General features: G+C 43.0%; 1 protein-coding gene across 1 annotated transcript in view; it reads right to left on the reverse strand.

The window, feature by feature from the left end:
* The window catches only part of PLXNC1 (plexin C1), a 71,332-nt gene extending 54,298 nt beyond the window's left edge, over positions 1–17,034 (reverse strand). The window contains exons 1-4 of the mRNA XM_054631895.2: positions 15,941–17,034; positions 5,739–5,861; positions 3,679–3,813; positions 1,518–1,618 (exon numbers count right to left, since the gene is read on the reverse strand). Of these exons, the coding sequence (XP_054487870.2) occupies positions 1,518–1,618; positions 3,679–3,813; positions 5,739–5,861; positions 15,941–16,888 (1,307 nt within the window). The 5' untranslated portion in view covers positions 16,889–17,034. The remainder of the gene's footprint in view (positions 1–1,517; positions 1,619–3,678; positions 3,814–5,738; positions 5,862–15,940) is intronic.
* Positions 17,035–20,830: the final 3,796 nt, after the last annotated feature.

A 20,830-nucleotide genomic window follows, 5' to 3' on the forward strand; every position in this document is an offset into this window, starting at 1 on the left:
CCAAAATGAGCAGTATTAACCTTCTAGAAGAGGCTACTAGTGGAATTCGTCAAAAATTCATCTTATAGGCATTTTAGTTTTAGATTTTAATCACTGGCAAATTGGCATAAAAGAAGGTTTACACTGTTGACATCTCCTGATGATGCAGAGTTGGGAACATTAACATGCAAAGGAAGGTAAGAATATCACACAGGAAAACTTGGACAACCTTGAAATGGAATGACATTTCAAAGCATAAAGTACAAGAACATGTACCTACAGCAATAAAAATCTCACAACCCATATGTGTTATAGACTGGAAACTCATCAGTTGGAAAGACAACAAAGAAAGAGAAGGACCTGGGGGCATTATTTGATCATGGATGATTGTGGCCCATCAATGTGATGCTGTCATGAAAAAGACGTTTGTGATCCCAGAACACACTAAGGTGCATCCTGCACAGACTGATTAAACAACATTAAGCAAGGCACAGCTGAAATCTCTTCTGGAACACTTTGAGAGTCTTGGCCATTCTTATCTTAAAAGGATGCATAAATTTCTTGGAAGGATTACTGGAGTGGAGGTAAGAAAAGAGTGTCTCAAGTGAGAGGACCTTAGTGAAGTTCAAGGTTTCAGCACACCAAAATGAAAAGGGAAAGAGAGAGAGACTGCTTTCACAAAAACATTGAAGAGGTGAGTGTGAGAAAGTGGGGGAGGAAGTTATTTAGGCAAAGGTGATGTGAACACTAGAACAAATAACTATAACCTGTCCATAAACATACACATGACAAAAATGAGCAGACATATTTTTATCAGCAAAAAATGAGACTGCCAGGAAGCTGCACAACCAGGGCAGGAAGGACAAAAAGCCTATTTAAATTTAGGATGGTCCTTTGCAAGTTTTTAGTTTTACATGATGTAGTTGCTTGCAATTGCTAAGACTAGGCCTGGCAACCCAGGAATTTCTCCAGTCCAGGCCCCAGATGTAAAATAGATTTCAAATTTGCTTCAAAGTTAGTGTTGAAATTAATGATTCAAATGCGGGAACAAAGTATTTAGAAAGAAATTCTCCTTTGGCCTAAACCAAAGTCAGTGGTTCCAAAAAAACAAACTATTAATATAGAAGACAACTAAGCATTCCTCTTTTTCTCACATACAAAATGCTCCCAGCTATTAAGATGTTTCAAGCACAAGTATACAATTTTCTCTCTCAATCTGAAAAACAAAAATATCTCTTCTAAAAGCAGATATGTATCTTCTTATTATTACAAATATATCAAAATATCTCCTCTTATTATTCTTAGCCCAACATATATTTTATGGATAGATCTCAAAAATCTGAGGGTTACAAAGCCTTTCACAAGTTCCCTTGCACATGACAAGAAAGTGTCTCACATTTATGGCTATGACTGATTCCACAAAAAATCAGTAGATACAATTTTGATGTTGAATAGCCCCGAGCCAGTCAAAATGTACAAATGTACACTGACTAGTAATGCTCTGCTTTTATATGACAGTCTAAAATACTAAAAGATACCTTTGATTGAAAGAACACCACCCACAGTAGGGGTCCTTTGCAGATAAGCATTCTTGCTCAGAAGCAAATCTACCGCAATTTGCAACTGGTATTCTTCTCACCTGAAACCAAAGAATGCAATAACACATTGAATTAATACAGCCTCCATAAACGGGGAACTTGAAGGTTACCATTAAAAATCTGACAGCAACCAAGCACAATCCCTCTGGGGAAGTCTCCTTATGGATTCCCCTCTGCCAGAAGACCTTTGGATAGAAATATGCAGCCTATTTTGCACTCACTGTATTTTGCCATCAGATAATGAAACACCTCTGACAATAACAATTTGGTTCTACTACTCAAAGGCCAGCATGGGCAGATTAATGCAAGAAAGACTGATCAGCATAGTGAAGGATAGATAATAAGAGAAAGGAGGTATATTTTACAAATAATGCTCTGCTGAGCAGAACACCATTTTCCTCTCCTCCGAATGGAGATATTTAAATGATTGATGAAGGTGCATCCAAAAATGCATGCGCATAACAAAATGCATCTGTGTTTGCATCACCATGTCAGGTTACTGCATGTGCACACTAGAACAAACGCATGCAACTGCTTAGCATGCATGAAAATGCCATTTCAGTAAGTAAATGTAGATAATTGTGGCTATATTGTATGTATCTATACTTGTACATTCAGCTTGAATATCCTAGCCAGCCATTTTCAGAAAAGGAAAGGAAAAAGAAAAAGAGAAAGCTGATTACAAATACTGAATACAGATACAAATAATGCGATTAATAACAATGTGAATTAATGATCTTAGTAAGAAAAACTAATTCAAACAATATTTTACAAATTTGCAAGAATGAGAAATTCCTATATTTTGTCAACAGAAACAAGGATACACTGTTTCCTGCAAAATTATATTTACTGTTTTTTCCATCCACATATTGTAAAATTCAATTTATCTTGAAAAGTGTGTGGGATAATCAATTCAGAATCCAGTCATAACCTTAGATTACTACCAAGTTAAAGAAGACAATGTAGAAGCCTTATTTCACTCCAGGAGAAAATAATCAGAGAAAAAAATCAGAGAAGTGCATCTATTCCTAAAAGCTGTTGTTCCTCTATAACAACTTGTTCTTTTATCAAAGCTACAGAAAATTCAAGTCTTACTTTGAATATCTATGTATACTTTTGACTGAGACTTTGATTCCTTCTATATTTGTGATAGATGTTTTCTATCAGTCAGGGGTTCTCCTACCAACTTACCCCTGCTCTATAACAGCAGGCTACAACACTATGCTCACTGCCAGAAAAGTGATCTTATTTCAAGTGATGGTAATTAAGTGCTGGGTGAAATCCCGTTCAGCTAAGATGGACAGCAAGCCCTTAAGCTTTCATTGCCATCTTTCCCACTGTTGGCCAGACAAAGGGATTCTCTGATTGCTGCTCAGTAGCCCTGCTGCAAGATGTGCTGCAACAACTGCACTGGCTCCTGGGAGCTGCTCACTGCTCCACGTGCAGCTCCAACACGTTTGCTCACGTGCAGCAGCTCTCAGCCTCTGCTGAACTCCTGGGCCTCACTATGCACACACACTGCTCACTTCTCTTTGCCCTTTTGTTTTGTTCTTCTGAAGTCTATGCCTAACTGAAGACAATTGGAATTTTATCACTGATTACAGCATTATCACTGATTTCATCAGAACTAAGGCTTCAAAGCCATCTCTCAAATTAAGAGATTTCTTCACTTTAAAAAATCCTTAATTGACTGGCAAACCCTGACCTACCAACATTGGGATTGCTTTGTCTCCAAAGAGTGTACAAGTTTTTTTGCTATCTCTAAGCTTGGCTCTGCATGATCTGCATTTTCCTGCCTCCAGGAAAAACAGAAACAAACACTCTCTTGGCAGAATGGCATAAAATAACCATGGAATTAAGGCTATTGCTGCATCATAGCAACACTGGGCAGCACCATGACAGCAGAAGCTCTTCCAAGCTCTGGAGGAGTGCAGTCCAAACATAGACAACATAAGCAGATATTAGATGGAAAGTTGGTAACTGCAGTTTGCATATTAAAAGTCTAACTCTGACACAAACTGATGCTTCACTTCTAAAGCGGTAGAAATTCTTAAAGCGGTAGTTTATATGAATTTATTATTTTATTAAATGCTGTACTTACCTTATTGGCAGAGGACAGATAGATGTAGTTATTATTCACTGGATCAAGTCGTAGTTTGGGGAAAATGGAAGTTTCTTCCTCAATTTCATATAAAACCTCTGGGCAATTAGATTTCATCTCCTCATTAAGAATAGCCTAAAACATGTGTAATTGAATTATTCCCATGTTCTTTTATTGATCAATCAATATCTTAAACAAAAGCCTAATTTCAGTTACATCAAAGCTTCTGAGATGAATTATTGTGTCATGATTCAATTCACTTACTGCACCGGTTCTCACACTGGAGAAGGATGAAGGAAAAGACCACAAGAACAGAATTTCAACAAAATCCATGCCAGACACATTTAGCACTGAATTTGGCACTGATTTAGAATATGAAATGTGCCTTCCACCAAGCCTGTTACTGACTGATTTGGAAACTGAATGTGGAAGAAATGCCTATATCCCAAAATAACAACGTTTACTCCTATCAATGGAGAAGAAAGTATTAGCCTTCAGAAAACAAACTAACATTCAGACACCCATAAAGAAAAAAGGAATTTACACAAATTTCTGTGTGGCTTCTCTAAGTATACACCTGTGATGATATTTCTTTTTCTTACCTTGCCCAACTTTACTGTTTTCTACCACCCTTTTCACAGAATTCAAGGGAACCAGAGACCCCAGAAACTTTATTTTGTAAGTCAATAAGCACACCGACTTTGGCTTTTCATGACTAAAAAAGGGAAATATGTTCACTGTCTCCACTGTGTTAAGGAGACATGGAAGACTTCAATTTCATCTTTCATTATCAAAAGCAAAATGAAATCAAATGGACAAAGCTTTTCAATGTCTCTACCATATTTCTCCCCAAATGTCTGCTTAATAAAGACAAAGAATGAGAGTCATCCTTTGCAGTGTAGGCAGGAAATGCACATTTTCACAAAACCCAGAAAAAATTAAAGCACAAAAGACATTTGACTGGATGGTTGAAGCGTTTGATAATGAGGTAAGACGGCTTCCACTTTCAAGCAACGGATTTAAGTTAGTGTAGGTCAACTATTCAGAAGCTAAGGCAAAATGAACCTTGGCTCTTCTCTCTAATGGACAGCTTTTCACATCACACAGGCAAACAAACAAACAAACACACACCCTTCCAAAATCTAACAATATTTCTACTGGAAAAGTCAAAGCAAGGATTAAAAAAAAATCAAAACAAGGCAGAATAACTGAGAACTCCACAATTTGTAAATTAATACTGTGGGCATTGGGGTTTTAATGAAATGTTTACTTGAATTTTAGTGGGCTACCTTATTGGAATTAAATCCCAATATAGCTGGATGGAACGTGCCTGGGCTCGTCTGGCCTTGCTGCTTGACCAAGGGCAGCAGCTGTGGTGGTTTCTCCTCAGAGACACCTTTGGCTGGCTGGATGCTGCAGCTGGCGCTGGGGACAAGTCCAGGCACGCAGGAGCTCAGGTTTGCCTCTGGTGGAGAGGCTTTAGGTGAGGTGAAGGAAAGGAGTCGGGTTCTGCGGGAGGGTTTCGATCCAGAGCTTTATTCCTGGCCCACAGGCCTCTGAAGGCAGCAGCAGCTCCCACAGAACCATGAACCGCGTGGCTGCTGTGTCCCTGAACCCCGGGGAGAGGGGGAGGGAAGGGGCAGGGATCCCACCGACCAGGCAAGGGGGGAGCCTCAGGGGACAAATGACACCGGGATGGCCCAGTGTCCCCAGGGCTGAGAGGCACCTCTGGAACTCTGCCAATCACTCGAGCCCTTCTGGAATGCCAGGACTGACGGACAGCAGTCAGCAGGGGGCAAGGCAGGGGAAGGGAGAGGTTGTTGGCACACCTGGGGAAAGAAGTGGGATGACTGAAACAGGCTATTACACAGCAACACTACCTAATTGCTTTTGAAAGTTATCTTGCTGTCCAAATGACCATACAGCAGTTATTTCACAAACAAAAACCAGAGATTCAGGGGATCTTATTTGTTTATAATATACTGAATTAATGAGGAAATATTTACCCACTTGAACACAACAGCAGCTGGTGAAGGGAAGAACTGCCACACTCAGCTTACCTTCAGTAACTGTCCATCATCTGTTCCCAAAAAGAGAACTATATGATTCAAAACAACCGTGCCATAAACAGCTACCAATCCAGAGTGAATCAAGGTAGGTAATTTCTTGATTGGTTGTGCCTCCTGAGAATCAGATATAAGAAAAACATATTAAAAAATCTTTCACCTATACTCCAAAACTTTGAGGAAAAGAAGAATCCTTGGAAAGATTCTTGGAGAACCAACTTTAGACAACACTTTTGAGTAACATTCCAATTCTGATACAGTTTCAGAGCAACACACTATTGGAAATTACACACAAAACCAGTTTTTCATATGTGACAACTGGTCATATCTGTAACAAATATTATATCTGCTGCTGTTAAATCACTGACTTCAGTGGGATACAGACTCAGTGTAGCAGCAGTAAGTTACTTTGCAATAGGATTTCTCCTTTTTGGGACATTAAGTCCTGGGTTTATTCTGAATTTCCAGTTCTTCTCAATAAAGCCATGCTTTGCCATCACCTGAAGGCTAGATACACTCAGCAACCACTTTCAAAGGCATGCAAATATTCTGGAGAAAGGAGACACTTCAAACAAACAGTGTCTGTGTGTATAAAAATGCAAACCTTCATCTTCCATGACACTAGAGGAAGTAGAGACTTGTGTATTATATAAACATAAAAATGAGATAAAGCAATATAAAGTTTGTGTCATGGAGAACATAAATGTAGCTGTGTGAGCTTTAAAATCAACATGTTACCCTCAATTCTCCATCCCACCTGGAAGAAATTAAGTGGCAAACGCATGCAAGCAGCTCATGAAAAAAACATCATGCAGGAAATCCCTGTATCTTGTGGAATGAAAAACCAAACCAAAAAACTCTGATTGTAGATGATCGACTGTTGAAAGGAAATCTACATGTGTGAGAATAGGACCATTTACCAGGGGGAATCCCTAGAAGCCCATGTGCCCCCTTAGCAAGCACTAACTCAGTTTTGAAGTCCTCCAAGTCAATCTCTGTAGTAGACATTGCCAAAGGTGTGATCCCACCTGCTCTCCAAGTGGGTCCAACCCCAGCCAAGCTTTACTTCACTTTCCCTGTATAATATTTTCCAGTGAGCTTAGTTAAGGCAATGATGTGCCTAGAAAATGCTCTGTAAATCTACCTACCTACATCTTCATTTGAGTCATGCTCCTCATCACATGGGCATGTGGCTGCACAAACACCAGAGCTGGCACAAAGGAGTGGCAGGCATGGAGAGGTAGGAGACAAGAGCTCAGGTAAGACCAGCTCCTTGGGAACAAGCCCTGCAGGCTAGCTGACCAAATCCAGACTTTCAGCCTCCAGGACAGTTTCCTAAACCTACAGGAACCCTCTGAGTGCAAGAGCCCATTTCACTTAAATGCACAAAACATAGTGTGGAATGGACCATCAAAACTGACATTTAGAAGTAAGGTGAAAGCATTTCTCAAAGTTATGAAGCAAATCTGTAACACAGTAACAGCTGAATTCAACTCTCCTGCATGCTATGATGCTGGCTTAATCCCAAAAAGTCTTTCCACTAGAAATATTTTATTTTTTCTGAACTGCAATCCTAAATCAATTAAAATATTCTTCACTCATCTGAATTATTTTAATTAGCTAGAAAGAAGAGCCACTTGGAATAAAAGAAGACTTGATTAACTTTCATATTTAAAGTCACTATTTCTTTTTTCATGCAGCAGGAAGAAGACACAGGGAAGTGTCATGCACTGGCACAGAACTTTGGTAAAACTCACTTGCCCATGAGAATCCAGTACCCTGGACGTCTGTGCTAGACAGGAAGTGGGGCAGGGTGTGGTTGCAAGCATTTTAAGGTAGAAGAAGTTAACTCACTTTATAATAGATCAGAAGATAACAAAACTCCAGGATTAGTGCACTCAATGAGTCTTCACTCAGGTTAGGGAGTGAGGAAATGGAGCTTCCACACTTTCATTTCCACCAAAATTAGCAATAGTTTTTCTACAGTGCACCATGTAATAGTGTAAGAGAGATAAACTACCCTAGGTTCCTTGCAGACTCTGTACAAGATCACAGAAAAGAGGAGTACTCACCCAGTTTCTGAAAAGCTTTGCTGCCAGATTTTATTTTGACCCACATACTAATAAAATAACCAGTGTCATATCAGTGCATCCTCCTCATCTGACTGAAGAACCAATACTGACAAGTGTGGAAGTCTCCTCCCTTCCCTCTGCTTGCTGGAGGGAGGGTCAAGGCGACATTGAACTAATATGGACAAGAATGGGGGGACAGTCACAATAAAAATTGCCTTCTCTCTTTTGAAACCTATTCCTCAGTTTGCCCATTTCCTCCAGGGTGCAGCTGCTGCTTTCACCCTTCTGTCACCACTTTTCCACATCCATTTATTGTTTTAACAAGCCCTTTTACCTCTTCCACTGTGACTAATGGGGTTACAGCACTGTAGGGCCTTCCCAAGCTGCTTCTTTCCCAGCTAAATCCATTCTTAAAAATGCATTTACAGTTTAAACTTCCTTTACACTTGAAGAGTCGTTCATGTCCATGGTCATCTGTTTGTCTATCCTAAAACATTTTCAGGCACATACAAAAGCAAGAAAAGGAAAAGAAAAAATAATACCACTGTGTAAGAGCTCCCTTTTTTTAATTCTTCAGTTTCATCCTCTGCTCTATTCTGTAGTCCCTCTAAGTCTATAGTTTGGTTTTTGGCATGGAAGGTATTTATACTAATTTTCTGTTTGGCACTTCATTTTCAGATGTATCTCCATATGACTCCAGCTGCAGCAACCATATTCACACTTCTACTTTCTGTCTTGATTTCCTCCTGATTATTTTACATTGCGTGCCTCAGAGGAAAGGGCAGCATTTTTAGCTCACACAGCATTCATCATATGCAGCTGTCCAAAAAGTAAAAATAAAGGGTTTGAGCATCCCAGTGAAAGAACAGATGCAGCTATACAAAAGGACACAAAATTTTTAAGTAGTGTATAGCAATAGTCAACACTAAAACAATAGATGTTTTTCCTAAGGAAAAAAGAACTTTTGGAACTTTATTTTCTTTCTTAACTTCACCATCCTTTAACCACCTCCATCAATTTTTACTATATCAGAGGGTAACAAATATTGGGGCATGCAGTGAGCCTTTATTAGGGCTAAGGAATGAGAACATGAACCGTTCCAAAATTTTATTCCCAGGAAGTTTTTTGATTTGTGCATTGCCCAGCAGTGTTTGGTGGACAAGCCTGTCCAGGTGAGCAGCCTGCAAATATCAAGGATGACCAGAAAATCAGAGTCTTCAGTGAGACCTTGCAGAGGCAAATCCTGAGGCTCATGATGCAAGGCAGGAAGAACAGTCAGAGGCTATGGTTGAGTGAGATGCTGATGGAGACTCCTGAGATGGGAAAGCTAGAAACTAGTGACTTCTTGCATCAGCAAAAACAGTCCTTCTCTGCCCTCAGATCTAAGTTCACAGAAGTGGTAAAGTGTCCTATTAACCAGTGAGGGAGAACAAGCTCCATTAAGGAAGGCTTTGAAACCAATTGAGCTTGAACAGTGTGTTAGCAGAGAGCAAAAGGAAGTGGTGGGTGACTGTGAGGGATGAAGGCACACACTTGCTAAACAGTCATGCTGTTACAACAGGTTGGGGCTTTTTTTAGGGGACTCATTGGGGCTTTTTTTTAGGGGACCCTACTCATTGCAGAAAGACTATGGTAATTTTCCATTCCTTGGACCACTACCCATTGTTGCACATCCACATGGACACCAAAGCCATGGCCTAGTGCAGATCAGGACTACAAAGCTCTGGGGGCAAAGTGAATAAGATGGGACTCCAGGCTATGTTAACCTGTGGGGTCAGTCCAGAGTGATGCTCTTCTGGATCTGCTACTCAAAAATAAGGAAGAACTGAATGAAGATGTGATAATCAGAGCAGAGGCTTCAGTGTGTTCAGGGAAATGGTCAGTGGGATCCCCTGAGAGTCAGCTTTGAAGGGAAATAGAGCTCAAGTAAGCTAGCAGGTCTTTCAGGACAATCTCTGTCAAGCACAAAACTAGGAAAACAAGCAGACATACCACGAGATGGCCTCTAGCTAAACAGGGAAGTCGTGACTGAGCTACACTGCAGAACAACAGCATAAAGGAGGAGGAAGCAGAACTAAGGAGGAAGTCTCTGGACATGCAGGAATGGTGTTAGGAAAAGCCCAGCTCACCTGGTTTTGGAACTGGCAAGATATGGTATGGACAACAAGAAGAGCTTCCACTCCTCTTTTTCTGCTCTTCCATGAGCAATAAAAGAATGAACAATGAAAATGCACACCAGATGCTGAATAGCTCAGGAGATTTACTGACAGTGGATGCAGACATGGCTCTGGACTTCACCAGCAACATCTTGTGGTCCTTTGTACACACAGAATTCAAGGAGAAGAGAAACTACAAGTACTGTGAGGATTAAGCCAGAGATCTCTTAAGAAACCTCAGATTTTACAAGTTTTAGGGAAGACAGATGGGATCTGTAGGAAGATGCTGAGAGACTGTCTGATGAAGCTGAAAGGTTATTCTCTCCTATTTCAAAAGGTGTGGAGATCAGGTAAAGTCTCCAACTCAATAAAGTGAAATACTGCACCAATATTCAAAAACCCAAGATTTTTTTCAGGGAACTACACATTAGTAGGTCTCACTTTTTTCCTGGGAGAATTATAGAGAAAATCCTCTTTGAAACCATTTCTGGACACAAGAAACGAACAAAGTGACTGAGAAAAGGCAGCATAAATTTACCAAGAATAAATCATGCCTGACAAATCTGAAGTATTTATAAGACTTGTAGATGTGGTGCTTAGGGACATGCTTTTGTCGTGGATGATCTTACAGGCCTTTTCCAAAACTGGGTGGGTTCAATTTACAGAAGAGACAATTTCAGAGGGACCAAAGAAACAAAGCCAGGCTCTTAAACAAAGTGTACGTAAGGTAACAAGGGATAATGACACAAACTGAAACACTGCAGGTCTCGAGTGAGCAGGAGATGAAAAAGCACCACTATGAGGGCAATCAAGCAGAACAGGTTGTCCAGAGAGGTTGTGCAGTCCCCATCCCTGGAGTGTGAGAGCTGACAAGTCTTTGGTGGCTTTACTTCCCACACTAAACAGGGATGAACTGAAAACTCACTGTAATGAGACAGAAACATTCACTTAGAAAGGCTAACTCTAGAAACCCATCAAACAGCAGATGTAACACTAGCAGTCTGTAATACTCAGGAGATTGACTTCACTACTACAAAAATTAATTACAAGATCAATTTTGTTACAAAATTATATTTAGAAGTCTGTAATTCTTTCCTTGAATAAAAGACCATGGATCACTCTGGAATGAGTTATCACACAAATTCAAATGTTGTTTCTGCAAATTAAAAGCAGTAATTAAGCTGATGTGACTCTGTTGACTTCAAAATCTCATTTTGGTAGAGCTTACACAAGCTAGGATTGTATCAACCCTCATATGTATCAACCACTGAAAAATGAAAAAGTGCAACAAACAGACTGCTACAACTCTTTACTTGCATTAAATGATAGATGAAAATCCAACCAACATAGCTTATTTTTTAGTAACTATCACAACTACTTAACCTTTTCACATAATCGAATAAACACCTTAATATAAACTACAGCAATTCTCTTTCTTACAGATAGACGCCTAACAATCTTTTTCTTTTGCATTTTCTACCTGAAAAATTGTAAATCCTTGAATCTTCCTGAGTCCTTTCCTTCTCAGGCAACTTTTTTAATGGCAAAACCAATTTCTGTATTTGTCATTATCATGGTTAGGTAACACTCTACATCTCTCTCCTGCTGATGTTCTCCAATTGGAACACTTTTCCTACTCATCTACTAGGCTGTGACTCACAACATCCTGGCTTGCCTGTGAGAGACCTGAGATCCTTGTAGGTCCTGTTCTGTCACAGAACAACAGAAGAAAAGCCTTTCTTAAAGTTCACTAACTCCCACAGCAAGTTTGTGACAAATTCCAGTATTCCTCCTGTGTTTGTAAGTATTAAGTCAGGTTTCTGAAAAGAAATTGAGAACGAGATATGGCAACTTCACATTTATTAACTAAGGAAATTGTGAAGAAGATGCACTTATGTATATGTAGGATATGCTAAAGAGTCCAGTAACACATACACCCTGATAGTGCATGTAAGTAGATATATTCAAAACTAAGAGACATGTGGATCAAAGAAAAAAGAGCTGAATATAAAACTGCAAAATGTTTTAGAGAAGTTTCAACTAAAACACCACTTGCGTCTTGCTAGATAGAAATCCTGTCTCTGGGAATCAAGTAGTGCCAATGTCCTGAAAAAACACATCCAAGTAGGACAAACTTCTTTGTGCACACTACTGCACAAAACAAAAATGGACTTACCTACATCTCATATGGAGAAATTGCACAGAATTTGTAGCAGCCACATACTTTTTGACAAAGTTGCTAAGCAAGGATCTTAAAAATTACTAGTTTTCAATGAGAGACTAATCCAGCATTAAAACTTAATGCAAATGAGAACTTTGGCCTAAGAGGCAAAGCAAAGCTAAAGAGATTACACACCTACAGTGAGTTCCAAGAGGATGCAGAGCAATTTGGTTCCAATCCAGCGAAGTACTCCAGTACACGCTCTACTTTAAATGCATGGGCATGAAGATGATGGAAATACTTATATATGCCTAATGTTAAATATGTCATTAAGTGCTTTACTGGGTTAGGCCCAGAAAGCTCAGCACCTTACAGGAATGAGTTCAGAGTACACCATGCAGCAACGGCATAACAGGGAATTCAATACCCTGGGCTAAGCCCCTCTTGCAGTGTCCTATTGAGAAATGCAATGTGAGTGGAGAGGGGCAAGAGGATGTCTTGCCTAAAGGTAATCAGAATAATAACAGAAATCTGAAGGATTACAAGATCAGAAGGAAAACACACTGCTGCCTGCCACTACTCCTTAATGTATATGCTTACTATAAATTGTATTCCTGCAGTGAAAAAATCCCTGTATTTTCAATTCCTACATAAACTGACAGTCCATGTCTGGGATCCACATACCTCATCACATCACACCTGAGCTCCTGCATTCAAGTGTACTCAGCAGAGATGATCCAGCACCCTACAACACATGGTATCTGCAAAGCAAAAGCCAGACTGACATTCAGCATGGTCCATCCACCACAAGCACCAGAGAGGTCTTGCACTTACAGCACTCATAATGCTGCTACACATTCCTTTGCTCAAGACCAACACTGTCTTTATAAGACTGGACTTCAAAGCAGTGTTAAGTACTGTTGTTTGCTGCCATTCCTACACATTGTAGTACTCCTGACAGCCCTGTGCTTTGAGGCACTCCCTTCTGGCCAGAGCCACTGCTGCAAGCTGCACACGGATGGACATGCCACACTCATCTTCCTGTCAGCTCTGAAGCCCACGTGCTTCCGAGTCCAAGGGATGCCTTGTGAAGGCTGACCTAGAACAGAGACTAGATGGAGCTAAAGAATAAAGTAGGTATTTATTAGAATACCTCAATGGATACACCTTAGGCAGCACAAGAGCCCAGCCATGGCTACACCCAAGATGAACCCAAAATCGTCACAAAAATGGATGACTTGTCATGGAGTCTCACACTTTTGTAAGTTCTGGTCTATTAGCATATTGGAGTTAATTGTCCAATTATAGCTTTAGCTTATGAAGTCCCATCCTTCTTGTTTTCTCTCTTCACTCCAGCCTGAAATTTGGATCATTTGTCCTTGATCCTCAGTTAGAGAAAGAATTGTTTTGTCTACCTACTCTGTGAAGAGAGCTTACTGTCCCCTAATATGAAGTTCAGAAGTACACACTAAAGCAGAATCTGAAAAATGTAAAAGCTAAAACCTGAGGCATCACAAGAACATCATACTCCATGGTTGCAGGGACTCCCATACTTTGGTGAGAGACGGTTGAAGGATCTGGTCTAAAACAACCCAGAAGCAGCAGCATATGGGCCTGTCATCTCCAAACTTATTCTGCAGTAGCCTAGCCTAACCTTCTGTAGTATAAAAAAATATTAAAGCTGAACTACATGCATTTATTTCTATGTTTATACACCATAAGCACATGCAATTAGCTTTAAAAAAGATAGCTAATTAGCCATATAATGTTTTAGGTCATATTATTTTACAGAACCCACTGCTATCTCACAAAATATTAAAATACCACTTTTCTCTCAGTGGCAAACTGCATTTCTTGTGCCCAAATATTACAATCAATAACATCATCACAGGTTAGGACATAGGGTTAAGTAAGCAATCCTTTTAAAGATCGTTACAGTTGAGATTCTTCAATATTGTATCCAAATATAATCTCAGTTTCCAGGAGGGATGAGCCTTTTGGGACATGAAAGTAACTCTGGAGTCACAGGAGTCAGATCTGAATCAGACCAATACTGAAACAAGTGGATCACTGATTTTTCATATTCAGACCCTGAGAGGCAATGGGGACAGGGAATTGCCCTGTCCACAGAAATATGTGCCTCACCTTCCCTGCATTATGTTACTCTACGAGATCCATGAGGCTCTTCTGAAATATCTTGCATGAGGTTTTGTAAAATGTTTCGAAAGGATCTACTGCCCAGGGAGCTTTCTTTTTCTGTTTTGTTTAGCAGGCTCAGAAAGCACTTTGCTAAAAAACTTCATGAGTAATTAGGAACAACAATGCAAAATAAAATTCCAAATTCCAACAAGCAAAAAGGTATTTGGGGATCAGAATGAGACTTCAAATTCATTCCGGAAGTTTGCCTTGTGGGAGCACAGAAATCACACAGTAAGCAGTAAGCTAGCACTGGAAATCAAAGGATTGGCTCTGGCTCCGTAGTGAGTTTCACTATTTACTTCAGCACAGTTGTCTCACCCACATACGGGGTTCTCATTCACAACCACGTCCTCTAACACTGGCAATAGTCTCACAGCTCAGTAGGGAGATGAGCAGACTGAATCACACATGCCCTCTGGTAGTCTGTTTGGAAAAAATCTCAGCACTGCACTCTGCTATGAGTTAGATTTGGAAAGCCAAGGAGTGCCAGTAAATCTACTGCACTTCTTTCAAGGAATTTTGAAGAAACTCTTATTGTAACACATCAAGGATTCAGAAGTTTAGCTGCTAAGACCTCGGATTGGTGTGGGAACTGCAAAGGGCTCAGGGATTGCTTTATGATACTTTGCTTGATCCCCTAAAAGTATCAAATCCTTGATACTTTTCAGTGATCCTTTTGCCACAGCTCTGGAAAGTCTTCTGAGTCTAGCTTAACTTAAAAGCATGGACAGGCCTTTTAAAAGCCCCTCCTTCATCTGAATGACATTTTTGCCTTCCTATATAATATAATTTTGAGGTAATTTCTTTACTCCTGAGGCCTCAGCAAAACCAGTAGCCTTGCCTATCCCACCCTCCGTGTGCCCAGCTCACCCTGAAAAGGAGGAAGGAGCTGAAGAGAGTGTTACTGAAGTAGGTGACATGGGGAACTCCATGGGATACCACAGTCTGTGAAAATGTAACCACTGCAACAACAAAGAGATTTCACCTATTGTCTGCTGCACACAAGGATTTGGGGAGGTGGCTGTGAGAGCCCTCCCAAGCAAGGCCAGTCGTGAGACACCTGGGAAATACCTACCACTGAACAAGAAACCACAGATAACTAGGGAATGATAGGGATAACAGTGCACACAGCCCAGTGCACAGAGCCAATTTGATGGGCTTTTTTTTTTTATTTCTGATGTAGCTGCAATGACATGAGATGTGAATGCACAGAATAAGAGAGGAGATGCTTTATCTAGGCTGTATGGAAAATAAAATGAAATATGACTAATCCTAGGCTGAAAAGGACACATTGAGGGAGAAGACTCAGATCTGACCCAGGATGCCCTCAGGTACTCCATCAGATGTGTCTTTCCCAACAGGTAGATGGGAAGTATACCAAAGTCTGGGAAAGGATCAGCTTTTTAGAAACAGAACAAGCTGGAGGAATCACTAGAGCTGACAGAGCCAGGGCTGATGTGCAAAGCCTGGTGCGGCTCTGAAGTTTCTCGCAAACTTCATGTGCCTCCAGGTCGGGGACACCCCGTGCGTGAGTCATGCAGAGACACCAGCCACAACAATAACAAGGGCGTGCAGGGTGAAAGCTTAGCAAACGATGCCCAGACTTACACAGCTTCTCCCGTTCATATTGAAGTGTGTGGATGCACAGGCTTGCTCCTTCATCTCCTCCATCCCAAAGATGCAGACGGCAGTGCTGTTCCACGCCTTGGTGTTGTGGCTGTGGCGGAACACACCCACCCACCAGCCCCGCTCACCCTGGCGGACAAGGCTGGAGGAAATAATGAGGCTCCTGCACCCGCAGTCCAAGTAGACGTGCCCTTGCAAAGTAAGGCCACCCGCAGAAGGGGGCAGCTGGCGCAGGACAGCCATGCTGGGTGGCTCCGTGTTATTGGCCAACCTGGCCTTCAACGTGTAGTAGGGAAAGAAAAGGTGATCCCCCCACTGGAGCGCGTCAACAAAGTGCAGAGGTTCCTCCCTGCGCTTGATGATGCCCAGCTCCTCCTTGGACTTGAGGTTGACCATGCTGCGCACCGTGATGACGGTCTCCTTGTCCGACTTCGAGGGCTCGCAGTGCAGGTGGTTCGTGTCAGCGCTGGTTGAGTAGGTGGCCGCCACGGCCAGGTACCAGGCGCCGGCCTGCTGGAAGACGACGCCGGCGGTGGAGCCGTCGGGCAGGCAGCTGACCACCTCGCTTTGGTTCAAGCGCTGCCGGTACGAGGGCTGCTCCCACACCTGGCAGGCGCCGCCATCCTGGGTCCAGCCGGTCAGCAGGACTCCCACCCCGCCGGCCTCCTCGTAGTACAGCAGCAGGTTGCTGCGCATGCCGGGGGGCTCCCCGCAGCCCTGCCCCGCCGCCGGCACCACGCGGCGCCGGGGCCGCAGCTCGGGCCGCAGCTCGTAGAGGCAGCTGCCGCCCGCCACCAGCACGGCGCTGCCGCTCACCTCGATGTTGTCGATGGGGGCCCCCGGCAGCTCGAAGCTCTGGGGTCCGGCGGCGCCCGCCAGCGCCGCCAGCAGGGGCAGCGCCCAGCTGAGGGCGGGCGGCGGCGGCGCCATGGGCGCGGGCTCGGCTCGCGCCGCGGGGCGCCTCAGGCGGCGGCGGGCGGCGGGCGCTGCTGCGCCATGGTGTGCGGAGGGGCCGGGCGCTGCCGCCGCCGCTGCCGCCGCTTCTGCCTGCGCCGCGGCGGGCTGCGCGGGCGGGGAGTTCCTCTTTCGGGGCGGGGAGGAGGGGGTGCCTGCACGGGAGAGGTGGGCCGGGCTCCTCCGGGAGGGCTGCCGAGCCACCGAGCCGCCGTGCGCCGCCGCTCCCCCTCCGCCCCCCGGCCCCGCCGGCCCGCCTTGCCGCGGACGGTGGGCGGCGGCGGCGCCGCGGGAGCCCACCTCGGCCGCCGGGCTGCCGGGGGCGGCCGCTCGCAGCGGCGTGGCGGGACGCGGAGGGGAGCGAGACCCACCTCGCCCGGCGGCGCTCGGCACCCGGACCCGCACGGGGACCCTCCGGGGCACCGGAGCAGGGGAACCCCTCCGGGGCAGGGCGGCCCCCGTGCGCTGCCTTGGCCTCGCTCCCGGCCCGGCTGCAGCCCCCCGCGGGCAGCGGGCGAGCAGCGGTGAAGGTGCTCAGCGGGGGCAGCCGGTGGCGCGGTCCGCTGGCGGATGCCGGGTGTGGGCGTGGGTCAGACCGTGCTGGGCTCCGGCAGCGCCTGCTGCGAGCCTGGAAACCCGTCCTGGCCCCGTTCAAATGCACGCAGAACCGCCCCGCTGAACAGCACCCCCGTCAACCAGTCTGCCGATGGCACCTTGAGCGGGAAGGCTGAGGGATCAGAGATCCCTGGTTAGATCTTGGTCCTGCCTGAGGTAGAACAAAGGCATTCTCCCGGGTCCTTCAAGGCACACAAAAAACCTGTCCCTTTCCAGCTGTGATGCTGAGAGATGGACGCCCATCCAACGCGCGCTGGGGACAGGATGGGCCACGTTGAATGGAGCAACTGATTTACTTCATCTCCCATTCTGTCACTGCTGGCTGAGGTTCAACACAATGTGAAGTATAGGTCACATGCTGAGCTTAGGTAAATTACCATTTTGCTGAATTTTAAATAAAAAATTAAAAGCAGCAAAGATGCATTTCAGTGTTCTCTTTTTGATGCCTTTGGAAACTCTGGGTGAGGATGGGTGTACGGCCCATTGCCTTACTGAGAAGAGGATGTAATGTTCAAAACCAAGATGTCTTCTGACCCTCCATTTAAACTGCTTTTGTCTTGAAATAGCTTGATAGCAGGAAAAAGTGGGACTGCAAAAATTAGAACAAAAGTAACCTCTGTATGAATCAGTCAAGTGCAACATTTTCAAGTAGGAATTGCAACAGTGTTAACAAATTTTGATTCTCTTCTCCATGACAGTGCCCAGCAGTAGTTATTGTGCAAGAATTGATGTTGCTCTGGTCAGCAAAAATATTCCATAATTTTCCAGTAAAAAGTGTCTAGGACAAATATTCCCATAAAATCCAGAGCTCTCTACAGCCCATCTGCCTATCTCTTGAACAGTGACTCCAAAATGCATCCAAAATCTGCAAAATGTAGCAGAGGATGTGGAAGAGAATCATTGCACAATTTTTCTTCTTGCCAGATGCAAAGAGATGCTGTATGTGCTCAAATTGCCTGCAGCTACCCGTGGAGGACTGAACTTCTAGTCAGCATGAAGGCAAAGTGAATCCTCATGCCCATATCACCAATACAGGCTGTGTACGGAAATGTCATTTATACATCTTTGCAAAGGAGGCTGAACATGTCATGCTGGAGTGCATTACACACTACCTTGCCTTCTAGTTTAATTTCAGTTCAAATATGAAACTGTCAGTGATCTTCCTCTTGCTTTAAACTGATGAGGCTAAACAGCAAAGCATATCAGCATCCTAACTGCAAGATATCTCTTATTCTGGCCACAGAATGTGTCCAGCAACAGGTCCTCTTCTGCAAACATCCCTCCTTTTGCAAAATCACTGAGCTCTGCATGGACTGCAGACACCTCTTTGTCAGGCTTTATGTTTATAATAAGCCTCATGTACTTTGGGATGGGATAGGATGGGATGGGATGGGATGGGATGGGATGGGATGGGATGGGATAGGGATGTCATGTCATATTCCTCCTGTCCCAGGGACAGCCATCAGGGCACAGTTCTGCAGACTGTTCCCTGCCCATCACTTTTCTATTTCTGATTTTTCCTCTCTCTTTCCAGCAAAGAGTAGCTTGGACCAGAGCCTCATCTTGCAACGTTTAATTCTGCATATGCTTCTGAGAGCCAGCTTTGCTCTGAGAGCTAGTGCATGGAGTTTTGCTCAGGAGTGACCCAATTCTTGAAGTGGCAAAGTAGTCCCAATTCCTTTCAAAGACCCTGAAGTAAATAGGAGTTTCTATCTTCAACACATTCTAGAGACACCTATCTGGATACTGGAAAAGTTGAGCTTCTGCTGGTGTTATGGAAATAGAAAGAGAGGCTACAGGTTTATTTTGTACTGCTTCAGAGTGCAATATTTGTTATTTACACAGCAGACCAGAAAACAGCATAATCAGTTCATGACTGAACTGATTCCAGCATGAACTGATGCTCATGTTGGAACTAGATGATCTTCCAAGATACCTTCCAATCCAAACTATTTCAATGATACTTCTATAAAATTTAAGCAGACAATGGCAAATAATTTTACTTTATTCCCTTGGCTGTCAGTTCCATAATTGGTATTTTTATCCTGTTGTTGTACTGTGTTTTATTTTTCAGGCACTGAAGAGAGGGCAAACAAGGTAGTCTGCCTGTTAACGTTAGACTTTACAAAGCATTGCTGTCTAACTCTGGCACCCCAATCAAAATTTATAAAAAACCAAGGGAAGCAAACTGAGCTTCCTTTGCTATCCTAAGCAACATTTATGTATTTCAGCATGTCATGTTAGATCTGAAGTTAGAATGTGAATCACACCAGGACTTGTTTTTACATCTACAATTTAAAGAGCTCTCATTTTGATCTTCAACAGTGTTAGGCAGAACACATCCTAAATTAAATTAAAATTGCTTTTCCACTACAGTTCATGATTCCCTCCTCCTTATTTTTCATCTGCATGCTAAATTTCTCTGAATTTATGAATCCACAGGCAACCTTACAAAATATTACTAGTAAATGAGATTTATTTTTTATGCTTAATTTATGTAGCTTCACTTTGAAATTTCTCCTGTTTTGAAGTTTCAAGATCACTTAAGGTTTTATTTGTTTTGTTTATTAAATCCATGTGGTTACCTTAGCTTAGTTCTGAAATGTTTTTTTGCAAAGGGTAAATAACCTTTCGTTTACAAAGTAGTAATAGGTAGCATTAATGTTAACAGGCTTTTTATCTTTGGTGTAATACATAAAATAACTGTTTTTCTCATCATATAATTAAGAAAATTTCCTACTGTAACTGCATGTTGACAAAATAGAAAGGAAATGCTGGGCAGTTTTTAAAACGCTTTTCTGAGAAGGATTCCTTTTCTGAGAGAGGCATTTGAATACTGATACTGGGTTTGCAGATTTGGATTTTAGTTCTGCTTTTCAGTCTTGTTTCTTTCTGTTTAGATTTTTTTTTTTGCTTTAGATTTTTGTTTAGTCTGAAAGTTACCGACCATTTTGCATTTTTTTTTTGGTCTTCACAACGAGGAGATGGCAGATTCAGGAGCAGGACTATGCTGTAATAACTCTTTGGGGATCTGTATGGGAGGCTATCAGCAGCAGCCAGCAGTGATATGTCCATGGGCTCCAGGGAAAATGTTGCTTTGCTGGACTCCCACTAATGCATCTGATCCACTTGCCCTGGGAGATGCTCCTTTGTGGTGAAATGCTGGAGCTACACACAACTCCTGGGCATCTCTGACACAGCAAAATTCTCTGGCTGCTGGTTAATGCTTCCCTTCATGGGAGCAGTGTGTTATAACTGTATATTGGGCTTGTGTGGCTGGTGTTTGGTAGTTGGGGGAGGCTA

Source organism: Agelaius phoeniceus, chromosome 5 (genome assembly GCF_051311805.1).
Source record: "Agelaius phoeniceus isolate bAgePho1 chromosome 5, bAgePho1.hap1, whole genome shotgun sequence".
Lineage (NCBI taxonomy): Eukaryota > Metazoa > Chordata > Aves > Passeriformes > Icteridae > Agelaius > Agelaius phoeniceus.